The sequence below is a fragment of the Eurypyga helias genome, unplaced genomic scaffold (assembly GCF_000690775.1).
Source record: "Eurypyga helias isolate BGI_N326 unplaced genomic scaffold, ASM69077v1 scaffold12382, whole genome shotgun sequence".
Taxonomy (NCBI): domain Eukaryota; kingdom Metazoa; phylum Chordata; class Aves; order Eurypygiformes; family Eurypygidae; genus Eurypyga; species Eurypyga helias.
In genome coordinates, this window is record NW_010237877.1 from 40,114 (window position 1) to 54,550 (window position 14,437).

A 14,437-nucleotide genomic window follows, 5' to 3' on the forward strand; every position below is an offset into this window, starting at 1 on the left:
AGCAATTGGCAGGACAGAAGTATCACTGTGCTGGCTTTTTTGACCCCCCCTTCCACCAGTTATTGCAGTGCAATGCTTTCGGTCATACAACCATACCCACACTTTCTTTCACAGCTTTCAAATGCAGCAGTTAACAGCTGTCTAAAATTTCAGTGACCTGACAACAGAATTAAATGCCTATATTGTGGAGTTCTTCTCACTTACGCTGGTTTTATACTTTATTTCTGTAAGCTTTCTCTGTATCTGTGCTGCCATGAGGACAGACCAGGAGTCTGAAAAGACAGTCCTCACTCATCTAAGATGTAGGACAATCTTCCTCTGCCCTAGTCAGTGCAGCAATTTCTATCCCAGCAGTGTGCAGCATCTCTGCGGGAAGGACACCACACCTCTGGTGACTGCTGGCCTCAAATCTGCCTGGGACTCAAACTCCGGACTTCTACCAGCACATTTGGTCTTCCTCCCTCCCCTTAATGCTGTGCAACACTTCTAAACCAGAACATTCTGGGCAATATGAAAGACTTGCAATTGAGGCAGTAAAGAAAGCTCCACATAAAGCTCAATTATTGTTATTCACTATATAAGACACAAAACTTGTTACATCCGTGGGAAGTCCTTTACCCCATAGATGTGCGAAGCGTTGGTTGGTGAGGAGAGCAACAAACACACAGTACACAGTGACAATCTTAAAAAAAAAATGGCTAATGTAGGAGTTGCCTCCATCAAAGCAGATAGTTCTTACATCACAAGCCTTTTTAGTGGATATGGATCAACAACTGGAGGAGGGGCACTGTCTGCCTAGCCTGCCTCTGCATGCTCCCATCAACACCTACATTCCCCTCTCAGCAGACCTTCTTGGGGCTTGGACTATAGGATGTCAGGGACCAGCTTTCACTTACGGTAGTTCTGCAGTATAGATAGAAAACACATACACATATATGTATACAGACATAGTTATATATGCACATATTATATATATTTGTGCATACATTTTGTCCACTCTGTCTCCTCAACAGATGAAAAAATTCAGATGTAGTCATGGATCTGTCTCAACCCATTGCAGACTCCCACCAGTCTGGCAAAGCTGCTCTAAAGATTTTCAGCAGCATACCCAGCACAGGAGATGCAAGGCCTCTGCCACAAATAACTCCTCAGCTAGACTCCATTGGACTGAAACTGTATTTAAGAGAGATAATCAGATGCTACTTGTGCATAAAGAATAAAGAGGGACGCAACTAGATAAGTTGGTTGCTTGGAAGAGAATGACAGAAGAGCCCCAAAATGAACCAGACTTCAGCTGGGAATCCTTCCCGGGAGAGCTGAAAGAGGATCAGGTGTTTAGGCAGCGGTTTGTTAGCCGTGAAGGTGCACCTGAGAGCACCTAGACTCAGGGCTAAGCTGCTGCCCTCCTGACAGCCATCTCATTCTCACAGAAGTTTCTTCTTTCTCGCAATTTCTCATTGGAAAAAAATGATTAAAAAAACCCCAATTTAGATCTGTCTCTGAATAACAAAAAGAGAAAAGTCATGAGCAGAGGTCTGTCAGGTCTCCTTCACTCCACCATCAAGTGGAGTGCCTCAACAATCAAAGGATGCAATTGCTGGAAGAGTTGATTAAAATGGATATAGTATTTACTCAGTCATAATGTGTTATTTATGGCAGATAATTGAAATAAATTGCTGTTTTGCAGGTGACCAATATAAAAAGACCACTTGAGCTTTAAGAAATTGCAGTGTGCTTTCACTGCGCGCTATCTCGCTTCTATGACTAATATTTCAAATTCAGTGATAGAATAATTTGATTAGAATATAAATTAGCTGTGATGAAACCATCCTGCTTTCTGTTTGATATTCTAAAATCACATTATACACCTACAAGTTTGATTCATGAGCTCTCATAGACTTGTTTCCACCTGAGGTCCTAATCCTATGAGCCTCTTTTCACTCAGTTCCTGTTAAAGAGAGGCTACTTAACCTCTCCTCTACTCCTGGGAAAAGATTATTTTATCTTCTACCTGAAGATTCTTTTTTAAAAAGGCTTTCAGCTTGGTTTTGCTTCAAAGTATGGATACTACCTGTTCCTGCATACGCTATTATGGTTGGAATTATTCTGTATAGGCTTATGGTTTCCAAGTAACACAACTAATTGAGGGGGGAGCTAATTTTTAAAAAGGTATGAAAATGCCCCAGTAAAAGCTCTGTCCATTACTTGTTGGTCTACTTTTCAAAAACACATGGATGCTCTCAGGATACAGTTTCCTGTTGCTACACACTCGCCACTCACTACCCTTTCAATTAAGTGTGGAAAAGCACCCAGTGAGAAGCCCCAGTTCCACTGAAGTCAGTGGCAAATCAGTTGCTGATTTTGCTGGGGCCACGACTTCCATTCTAGTTAGCTTCTCTGGTACTCCAGCAAAGCCAGAGAAGAAAACATGAAAGTAAGCAGCAGAGTAAAAAGAACCAGCGAATGAGACAACTTTATAGTGGAAGAAAAAAACCCAAACAAACAAACCCAAAAAAACCAAACAACTTTTCTGGGCCCCTTCATGCAGCAAAAACGAGAAAAAATAATAATAAAGATTTTTTTTTCTAAAAAGAAAAAAAAGCTCTGAAACTCTTCTCTAAGGGAAGCTCATAAATAAAAGTTAAAGGGCCTATAAATTGTTATTTCTGCTTTGTGTGCTTTTTGGTCAGCAATTTCACAAATACACATAAAACATGTCTCTGCAAAGCACTGAAAACACAGTTCAGAGATTTGTAATATTTATGAAACATTAATTACACATAACTAGAACCGTGTATCAAAATCTTCACACAGGTAGAGACTACAAATAAATCAGGAGCAGGAGTAGTTTTGCAATACTTTGCTACAGTGAAAACAGAGCTGTTTCTTTTTGATGGCATGCAGTCCTCTAACACAATTAGAATATTATGCATCTAGTGTTAAAAAAAGCCACTGAGAAAGTGTTTTATGCTTTCTGCTTTTACAAGAACGCTGTATATAGTTGGTTATGTAGAGAAACACCTAAAGGGACAGTGTATCTTCCTCTGACCTGCAGTACCAATTAATTAATTGGCCCCATGTAATCCCGCAGTTGCTTTGTGATGTCCTACTCGTAGCCTGGCTTAAAACTACTTCAGCCTAGAATCAATTTGGTTCTTATGCTGGCAGCTCACTCCGTCTGTGTCTCACCCGTTCATCAGATCATATTTTTGTCCTTCAGATTTTCCTGTCCTGCTTCCAAAGGTGCCCAGTGAAAGCTCTGTTCAGGCTGTGCTTGCTCCGATGAGCAGACCCTCATCGCTGCTTTCAAGTGAGGTCACCATGTCCTGGGAGCTTTTTGTTCTGCTCAAAAGGCTTCCACAATGCCACTGAAGCATATTGTGCCTGTGCAGATGCTGGTGGGGACTGCCTGCAGCACTCGTGACTTTGGGAACAGTGTTAGTGTATGCATTTTTGAGATATCTCCCACATTTTCAAGCAGTTCTGCTCATCTTTACTCATGCTTTCCAGCATTCTGTCTCTCACTTCACTATTTCAAGTAGGTCATCAACAGCATGACTTATTGCTCTCTACCCTCTCCTCTATCATTCACAGTAGGCTGTCCAGGACATGGCATTCTTGCCATGCATGAGTTGCCTTTAAACCCTGTTCTAGAAATCCGCCTTTTAATTTGACCTATGCAAGCAAATTGCCTACGTAAGTAACACTGTCACATTTTTAGAAGGGAGCAAAACATTTTGCAGTGTCACTGAAGTTTATGTGAAGCAACACAATATAGATGGTTCCCTCACATGGAGAACTGCTGAACAACGGCTGATGAAGTGCAAATGTCAAGAAAAAGTCTTCAAACCAGACCTTTCATTTTGGAACACAGCAGTGACGGTTATTAACACCATCAATCAGGCTGGAGCTATTGCTCTGGCACAGACCCTAGTGGGACTGACATCAGCACAAGAACAAGGCCATGGTTACAAGCTAAGAGACAGCTCTTGGGAGTCATTTTCTCTTGCCTTGCAAATGTTTGGTCTCTCTATTTGCAGGGGCTGTGCTTGAGATGGGTTCCCCCATACTGACTGCTACCACGTGCACAGATATAAATGACTTGAGGTTCAGAGTGGTGGAAATTCAGCCTGCATACTTCTCATGGGAGGAAAGACACAGGACGAAATTGCAAGATGGTAGAAATATCTGTTAATTCCCTCCTCAGCTCTCACTGCAGCAATGGAGGCAGAAGAGAAGCGAAGCTTATCACTCAAGCTGAGCTGAAGAGTTTTTACTTTCATACAAAACCTCCCACAACGTCAATATAACTTCTATGAACACTGGATCTAATGAAGTCTGGTTTCCTAAGGACTTCCGTCTCATGGCTGACTGACTTGGGAGTTTAATAAGATCCAAGCACTAAATGAAGCTTTTCCTGTGACTGGAGCATTTATTAGATCGAGTGGAATCTCTGGAGTTTAATAAAAGAAAGCTCATGCTGCAATATTTCCTTTTGAAAGGGCACTTTAGGTCTCTCTCTTCTAACTAGATTAATATTTTTTATGGAACGTTTAGGAATTTAATTGCTACGAAGGCTGCTTTTCTTCTACACATTTGTTTGAAATTGGCCCAAGATTCTGATTTACTGCAAGGGAAAGAATACTGACAAACAGACCCACATGATGTGCTCTCATTTGCTACCAACAAACAGGCAAAAAGATTTCTGTATACCCTAGGGATGCAGCAACCACTACGAGAATGCGCACATTTGAGAAAAAAAGCAACGTAGAGATGCCTTGAGGATCAAGCCCAAATTCACCAGGCAGTGAAAGAGAATGATGATCCCTTTTCTTCTCCTGGTTTCACTTGCCATCCCAGTCTCCTCCCTTGGCACTCCTGTTGCGGCTTGTGGCCAGGAGACCCGGCCACAGGTCCTGCTGCAGGGTGCTCCCCCCAGGCAGCCCACTGCTGGTGCAAGGTCGGACAGCAGCGCAGCAATTCGAGAAGGCAGTAGGAGTATTTTGGACCACAGCTTATGCCCCTGATTTAGAGTACCTACAACAGTCTTCCTATCCAAAGGGTATGGGGAAAGTAGGAGATATAGCAGGTAATCCTGTTTTCTTCAGCTGGGCTTCAGTTTGGCGGGAGACAGTCAGTGGACTATTCAGCTGGGAGATCAGTTAGTTCAATCCATGGGGCCTCCAGCTCAGATGGAATAGCATAAAGTTCAACGTAGGTTTATTATTCATTTAAGTAACCTACAAGAAAACAGCCTCCAAAGAAGAAATGAAGAACGGGAACCAGACCTAGAAGAAGCCAAGGACCAAGTAGCAGGGACACTCATCTGAAAAGTCTGACATTCAGATTCTGGGTGCTATAGTGAGGTGAATATTAAAAATAACTGAACAACACCAACACCACCTTCGGATATTCTTGTGAAATGTTTTGCCTTTAAAATTCAGCTTTTGTTCATGTTCTAGTATACAGGGTTTCAGAGGCAGCATTTTCAAAAAATGTGACCAGCTCTACCGGAATGAAAGATACTGGAATACCTGATTTTAATGCAGTTGTCTGCTAAAATGCTAGCACCAATGGTGAGTGTTGAGTATGTACACGTATCTATTAATAAAACTAACTCCACGGAGCTATTTTCTTTAGATTGCCTCCTCATTAACTAATTGAAGAACACTAAAATAATCTTTGCTGCAAAGAAAAGTCATCCAAGTTTTTTTACGTGCTGAAATAGTCCTGAGAACGCTGATGTACTATCAACACACCTCAGTCGAATGGCCTTTTCCTTCTAAATTCAGATTAACGTCCTCACGGTGAAGTATGAGTTCAAAGTAATTAGTCAGAGCTTGGTGGCTTATTTGCCACACATATAATCTTTTCAATCTCAGCTGTCCTTCCCTCCCCCCATTATGAATGCAGAATACTATGCTTAAGAATGAGAAGGTGGTGAATAACAAACACAGAATGATTAATAAGAAGTGTTTCCATCAAAACTGATATTGGAATAAATGATTAAACCCTTTCATAATCAACTCATTCATTAAAATGAATGCCTTAAAGTGAAAGCTTGTCATTTATGGTAGTTTTCGCAATGGGCAGTTATTCTATGTGTTCACTTCGAGAGTACATTTTTGTACTTGGGTAAATCAAGAAATATTGATTTTCAGCAAGTAGTTGATTTTATTGTCAGAACAAATTTAGCTTTGAGAATTGATTTTATTAACCTATTTCATAAGTCCCTCTAAACACACAATTTGTGAGCAGCCCACATTCTCTTGATGTAAATGCCATTTGTAATTTAGCCAAAAAAACAATTTCAGTGGAGATGGGCCAAATTCATTTTTCATTTATGTTTGTGCCATTCTGGAACAAACTCAGGAGTCTTGCAAGGATATACAGTTCTTTCTGACTAAGTGAAAATATCATTCCCTTATTTTCATTGATATAATTTCAGATTAACATGCTTGACTTCAAGGGGATGTGATTATTTCATAGAGCTTTCTGGTTATCAGCAACAATTTTGGAAGAAGACTATCAAGCAAATTTGATACAGTAACTTTTGAGAACATGCATTCTCGGCATTTATTTTGTGTCTGAGTTTTACTGCGTATGTGAAAACCCTAGAAAGTATGGATTTTGTGAAAAATTTCAATAAGTTGCTTCACTTAAATCCCCATAAAACAAATCTTCCAGACAAGAAATGCTTTCAAAAGCTGTACTGCAGATGGTCAAAAATGTGACTTCGCCTATCAGTGGCAGAAAATTATACAGTATTACTATGCTTAGACTTATAAAATTATTCTGGCCAATTTTTAGGGACACTTTAATATGCCATCATTTATTATGCTCTTTAGAACATTTGCTGGCATGCATTTGCAGTTTATCTGAAGATTATCTCAGTCTATGTGGTAAGAACATATCCCGATTTCCCAGAATGATGAAACATTTGTAAAATTTTGAGAAATGTGCAGTAATAGTTTCTGTAGGTGTTGAAGCATGGAACCACCTGAATTGTTCATGAAAAAAAAAAAGTTTATTTCTGCTTCTGTGAAAAGAAGCCCTACCTGAGCTGAAAGCTGATGTCCTGAGAGCAAAATGAAGAACAATTTGCTCTAGGACATGCTTTTTATTATCCATGATTTTGCAGATGCCTTTTCTCCATGGCACTGGAACTATGTTGTAGAGTAAGTAAACTAAACCTGTTTCTGGCAAGTAGACAACCTACCAAAAAATAGGATTTTAGGGCTATTTAAATCTACTTACAAATTTGGCATATTTGATTTCAGCCCAGAAAGTTTACCTTTTTAATTTCAGTTTAATTTAAAGAATAAAATGGTTTTATTTCTGCATTTGCCAGACCCCCTGCTGCAACTTACTTGCTAAAGGGTATTTGAATTTTTTAAAAGGAATTGAAAGCCATCAAAACTCACCATTTCAGATTTAGTGAGACATTTTGTTACTGAGCAAAATGAGCAAAAAATGTGAACATAAATACACAGCCACGCATTATATGGCCAGTAAAGCAATTATTTGTACAGCCTGAGACCCAGATCACAAGGAGAAGGCAGAGAGCAGATGTTGCACCTGGCACCATTCCCTGCACCTCAGAGATCTCTAATCTGGTTATTGATGCCCCAGGCAGTTGTTATATGTATCCAAGAAGCAAGCAAATGTGCTTCAGGCAGCTCTAAGTTCCATGAAGCATCGCTGCTGCCAGCTGGTACGTAGCAACAGAGCAGAGCATCAGTGCCTCCAGCTGAGGAGCACTGCTTCCTGGAGAGGGTTCCTGCTCATCGTCTGCAGGACTGGCTGCCCTGCAAGAAGGGGTGCCAGAGCACGAGCCAAGGGGCCCAGAAGCCATATGATCCTAAGACAATTACGAGGCTAGTTTAAGCTTAGGTTTAACACAACGAAGCCAGCTGACCCTCTCCGGCTTTACATGGAATAATGATGTGTCTGTGGGACCAGGGAGAATGTAAGGGTCTGTCTATCCCAGGACTGGGAACAGGGAAGCTGAGGCTTCCCTCCCATTTGCAAATACTTGGGGTCCAGTGATAGGTGAAATGGACCAAGGACACATTTTTCTCTTTTGACTCTAGTAATAAAATCTACCAGCACTTCTGTGACAGCAGCATTAGATTCCATCGTCTGTCCCTGTGATATTTGATAAGAACTACCCAAAACATTGACTCCATGCTCTTCAGATACGTGAATACAAGAGCATAGTCACCTCCTGTTACTCAAAGTCTACCTAGAAACAAGAAACAAGCTCTCACCATTGTTACATAGTGTATTTTAACTGTAATTTTCCAGTTGTGAAGGACTGAGAAAAGGGCAGGGAGAAAATGAAATGCATAATTAACTGGATCCTGGTTATTAGCTGACACAGTCCATAACACAACTTTAGTATGTTACTTGAATGCCTCAAGATTTCTTCGGGTGCAGCTTTTTCCCCCATTTAGAAGCTGATTGATTCAAGTGTTTATTGGCAAAGGCCAATCCCTTCCTTGTGCTCTCTGTAAGTATGGCTCACTAACTAGTCAAAAGTACCATTTATGTTTCTTTGTGTTTATCTATATATCCTTTTTAGCATAAACTAGAGATGCATTAAGTGTCTTTTAGTCCAATTTCTTTTTCTCTTGAAGTAAGAATTGAAAAGCACTTTGAGAAATGTATTGAAATGCCGTAGCTTCACTACAATACTGATATTGTATAACTACTTACTGTAATGCTCCTCCATGACTTAGAACAGACTTAGAAGTAAACAAAATATGTATTTTTTCCATTTAGTAGCTCAAGCGAATCAGTCTGAATGCTGGACTAAAGGAAAGTACTCTAAACTTCTCATAAACTCCTCAGAAGATATATCTCAAGAGTAGCAAGGAACTTTCTAAAGCATTATGTATTCTTTACATAAGCCCCTCTGCACATTCATATGCACATCCTGGAAAAAAAAATCAAGTGTATAGTTTTGCATTTATATATGGTACACCTTAAAATAATCATGTGAATAGAAGATCCTCTCCATACTGTGCAGTTCAGAATTATCTGATTCATCCAGCATATTCTGATATATAATCCTTGTACACAAAACTAGGTTATCTGTCTCCACAATGTGTAGAAAAGTGACAACACATGAAAACCAGGTGTCTACCTGAGTGATGTCCATTCCAGAGTCACAGCTCAATGGCTGGGTTGATGTGAGGCCGTTCGAACCTATTATTGTTGTGATTACACCGTTCTCATCAATTTTCCGAATCATGGTGCCATCAACGAAGTAAATAAATCCGTGCTTATCTACAGTGATACCTGGATGAAGAAAAAGGGTAAAAAAAGTCTTAGTACTGACATTATCTAGATTTAAAAGTATACCTTAAAATGTTTCCTCTCCTCTCAGACTCTGAAAACCTCTGATTAGAAAAGTATGACTTTGTTTTTTCTACCCATTGCTTATTTGAGACTTATACAAATTGTATATGGAAAGATCATACCCATAGATCTGACCGTCTGACTTAGAGAGAACGAGGGAAGATAGGAGGAAGAAACAGAACCAAACAGCAGAGGCTTTGCTCATAATGTAATTCTGTATTCATATACGTAAAATTAGGCTCTTCAGTAGCTTTGCTTCATGTCCATCACAGAGCGGGACAAGGGTAGTTGTTCTAAAAACTTATATTAGTTGATTTTTCTTCATTCCCACTTTCTTAATTCTCATGCAGAGGCAAATTTTTTTATTTCTTTAATGTCTGAATTATCAGAGCATCTGATCAAGGAAGAAGCACCCACAGAAAATGAGAGAGACTTCTGTCGTGATATGGGCTATATATACAGATGGTGCAAAGCAGGCTCTGCTTAGCAGGCAGAAGAACATCTGTCCTGCAGAATGTACTGCGGTGCAGCGTTGCCCAGGATGATGGTCGTATACTGGAACCAGCCTCATAATAGTGGGCTTTAGAAGGAGCCAGTGCAGTTCTACCTGCAGATCTGCAATAGCTCTAGCACCACTGTGCAGGAGAGAGGGCCCTGAAACAAATGTGAGGGCTATGCAAAGGAAAGGTCACCGTTTTCTGTACTTCAGTGGGGAAACTGAGGAACAGAGGGCTTGCTGTCTCCCACCAGCAGTGTCCAGTACAGCCATATCACATCTCATGCCCGGCCCTGGTCTGTCCCAGTCTAGCAGTTTCTCCTCAGTTCTCTCCTGAATTCCATTTGTTAGACTTTTCTATATTGCATGAACAGTAAGATCTTTTTTCCCTGAAATGTTGAAAATGTAACTAGAAAAGCACTTCTATTCATGTGAGGTTTGCAAAATCCTTTCTACCAAAACTGCTCAATTTCTTGCTTTAAACTACTCCATAACTTCCCATTTAAAGTTGCATAACTTTGCAATTATAGCAGCTACTGTGCACAGCCAAGCTATTTTAATAATGAATTTATGTTCTGCTACACAGAAATGAAAGGCAGAGGACTTGAACAGATGGTTTGGACAGTGGCTTATATGGTTCTTGATTTTTGTCCCCTGCATTTAGCACAACCAAAGGTTGCATGTACTCTTGAGTTTACAAAACACTTGTCTGCATGCCAGTTTAGGATCTCACACAGCAATTCCACACGCCATTAAAAAAGAAAAAAATCCACCCCAATCTGAATTTCTTCACCTTCCAGCCCCATTTCCTTATGCTTAATTTAATTTCTTTAAATATATAGGAGCAGTTGTAGCCACCAACAACAGAGAGCAAGCAGTCTGTGGGGCAGGGAGCCCCGATGGGGAACGTGCATCTCCCATGGGGCTGGGAGAAGGAGAGACAGTCTCCCCAGGCCCCTAAGTAAGTCTGTTCCTGGTTGTTGGAAAATGCCTGGGGGGTGAGTTTGAGTTACATACACATTTGAGTGCAATATGCTTTCTCTTACAGTGAAAGAGAAGCTGAAGGAGGCACTCAGCGAGGCTGCGAAGGCCTCGTGGGGGGACAGGCCTTTGGGTACACCCTGCCATCATGTCCCTCACTGCCCAGAGGTGCTTTTTCACTGCAGGTGACATTTAGGCACCTTGCAAAGGTCTGAGGGTATCATCACAAAAAAATCCAAAGGCCATGGCAGTTTAGCATCTAGTGCTCCTACTACGGCCAGCTTTTGGGCTGCCTATCAGCACACTGGTGGTAGCTGAAATTAATTCTTTAACCTGCCACCTCCGTGTATTCATCTGGCTGTGAGCTACTCTTAGAAAGGGGTATCCATCCTGACACCTTCTCCATGCCGAACAAAAAATGGCCCCAGACTGCTGAAGTGCTGCAGGGCACAGGGTTAGGCTAAGTCACTTTGTTATGTGAAACAGCTCATCACTGAAACATCCAACTCTCCAGGCCAGATGTCACCTGGGGGACTGGAATTACCTAGGGGGGCAGCTAGATAGCTCAGCTGGGGGAAACCTGAGAGGTTACAAAAAGGCTAAAGGAAGAGCAGGCCTCTTAGGGCCTGGCTCCTAGTTGCCTCACAGATCATGTCTCTTTGGTACTGGATCCCTCAGAAGGTCTTTACTTTTTAATTAGAGAGTGACTGTGCTTTCAGAAACTACAGAATGACCTGCAAGCTCAGAGCATCGTCTACTTCTGAGAAGTGCAATTATAAATCCGAAAGGCTAAAGGTTTGAAGGCAAGACGAGGCAAAGAGTGCATCTGAGAAGCAAAATGCTTTGGTGTTGGGTGACCTGCGTGTTCCAATTTTTGCGAAGGGATGGCACCTCTGTCTGTCCCTCATGTGCTAAAGAGACTTTGCACTGAAGTGCACAAAAAGCCCAGAATTAGGGGTGTCTGCAGGGCAGGAGCCAGGGGCTGGCCACCTCTTCAGAAACAAAGGCTAGGTGTGCAGAGCGAATGGCAAAATACCTTTTCATATGGCTGAGCTGCTAAAACATCCAACCTAAAACCCCAGCTGAAGCAAAAGGAAATCCACCCTGGTTATTAATGACAATATAAACAATACATAAATCCGATGAGGATTTTTCCAAATGTCATTTTGAGGGAATGCACGTGGCAGAAGCCGACACCGAAAGGATTGCACCTTCTGTGGTGCAGCTAGAAGTCTGCAGAGGTTTTCATGGCAATAGCTCCCAAAGGCCTGAGTCATCATCTGCAGTTTAGTTTGCACATGGATAAATTCTCTCTTCAGAAAATGAGAAGGGCTGTGCTGACTCAGCTACCACAGTTTGGGGCCGCAGAGCGGACGGAGCCAGACTCTGAGGCACCTCTTGCTGGGATGCTCAGGGGTTCCCACGTGGCTGCCCGGGCTCTGTCCTGCTCTGTCAGCTTTATGCTGTAAAGCCGAGATATGCTAAGGCATTATTAATAAATGGAAAAGCTGCTAGGAAATTGTTCTAGGGTTTTTTTCTTCCGGGATGTGTGAAGGTTGATGACAAGCCTCTTCAGTCCCAGCCTCCTACTACTTGAGATCCTCTTCAAGACTCCTTTTGGAAAGAAAAAGCCTTGCTGGACTGCCGTGTCAGGGAAGGTGTAAGGAGCACGGACCACTGTATGCAGCTATGATTGTTGGGGGTGTTTTTAATCTTATTGATACTGCATTGTGGAGAAACATTAGATGGGATTTGATTTGCTTTCCAGTGTGGTTCGCAGCTCAAATGAGAAACCTGATGTGGGTGGGAACTACAGGCCATGTTGTGTTTTAGCCTGCCTTTGGGAAGGGGTGGTGCTGCACGGTCAGCAAGGAGCTGTGCTCCTCACCTGAGTAGCGCAGCCCTGTATCGGATCCATGCCACGGATAACACAAGACCAGGATCTATCACTAGGGCAAGTGCATCGTCTGTTTTACGCAATTTCCCTGTGAACAGATGGCTGTGTTGGCTGCAAACCATCCATTATATAAAAATCAAAAATTATGCTGCAATGAAATAAAGCTACTCAGCTGTGTTGCTGGATGGATTTCAAACACTGACTATATAAGAAAACCAAAGATCCTTTAACATTAACAGTGTGCATTTTGCTCTCCAGCCCTCGCAGAAAGGCAATCTATCTACAAGAGAAGCACATGTGCCAGTGTGATGCCATAAACAAGCCCACATCTTCAGTATTTGTACTAAAGATAATAAATTCTTGGTACTTCCTAATAAGGCAGTTTCTTTAAGAGCCAGTGCATACATGTTTAACAACGAACTACTGCTTCCCGTGCTTACTCCATACACTAAACCAACCTGACTTTACCCATTTGAAAAATATGCATTTAAGTCTTATTGACAAATACCCTCTATAAGGCATCCATTGGAAAACAAAATACAGATTTATGGCTAAACTGTCCCAATTTATTCATTATTGGAGTTGGATTCATTAATGCTCCTGTCACATCTTGCATGATGCTTCACATAATCTGTACTCCAACAGCTTATTTTTAATCTTTTTCTGACATACAGTGTAATGCAGAATGAAATCACATGCAGCACTTCAATTGTGCTTTAATCACTGAGGAACTCGGAGAGGAAACATGCACATGCTGAGTGTAATGAATTGCACTGAGCAAAAGTGGGAACACTGCTTACTCCACAAGTGAGTAGAAAAGGTCGTTTTCAGGTCTCTTTTCTTTGCACTGAGAATGTGATGTAGTTTGTATTAGGCTCTCCATCTGATTCTGGTTTTTTTAAGGAACTGTAGCACTAAACTTTGCACTCAACTGATACTGTCTTAGGGCCCAAATGTGACCCATTGCACGAGAGACAAGCTTGCTTGGATATGAGACTCCTCATTAAACACTGAAGTCTAAGTAGGGACAAAATAAACTTGTGCAAGCATGTAGTCCTGTTCTTTGCCTCAGGGCTGAGCACGATCTTTTTCTGAGTAACATGCTCGTACTGAAGCACTGGTTTTAGTCATGTGCAGTCGCTGGCTGTCTTACACAGGACTAGGTTTTGTTCCCCAATGTAAAACAGTGGCTCTTATGAACATCTATCTCCAGTAGATTTATGCACAGATGTTTTGAACAATATTTATAACACTTAGAGGTCTTTTAATCAGGACCATTTAAATTCTGTTAACTAACAGTAAGAACAAACTGCTGCTAGTGCAAGCATGCATGGCTACTAAGTATGACCACTAGAAGCACTGCAGAAAATGTTTTGCTCTTTATAGAGGTTTTCTGCACAAAACAGCATTTAGTAGATGGGTGGATACAACCACAATAAACACAGAGGGCTGACTATAACTTCTCCTGTTACATGCTCTCAGGATATATGTACGTGTACTAAGAGACATTTTAGAAACAAATCCTTTTCAAACACATCCATAAACTGCTAGAGTTATATGCTGCCCACTTCTGGAAATTTTAAGTTTTGCTCAGCTAAAAACTTTGCAAATGAGCATTTTACATTGAAAACTTCTCATTAAACTTCTGAAGAATTTGTAAAAGAACATCTAAAACTGATAAAAAAGAATGCCACCTCCTG

The 14,437-nt window shown here is 41.3% G+C and overlaps 1 protein-coding gene across 1 annotated transcript in view; it reads right to left on the reverse strand.

The window, feature by feature from the left end:
- The window catches only part of TENM1 (teneurin transmembrane protein 1), a gene marked incomplete at its 5' end in the record, with an annotated part of 128,682 nt that overhangs the window by 34,029 nt on the left and 80,216 nt on the right, over positions 1-14,437 (reverse strand). The window contains one exon of the mRNA XM_010147636.1: positions 9,149-9,303. Within this exon, the coding sequence (XP_010145938.1) occupies positions 9,149-9,303 (155 nt within the window). The remainder of the gene's footprint in view (positions 1-9,148; positions 9,304-14,437) is intronic.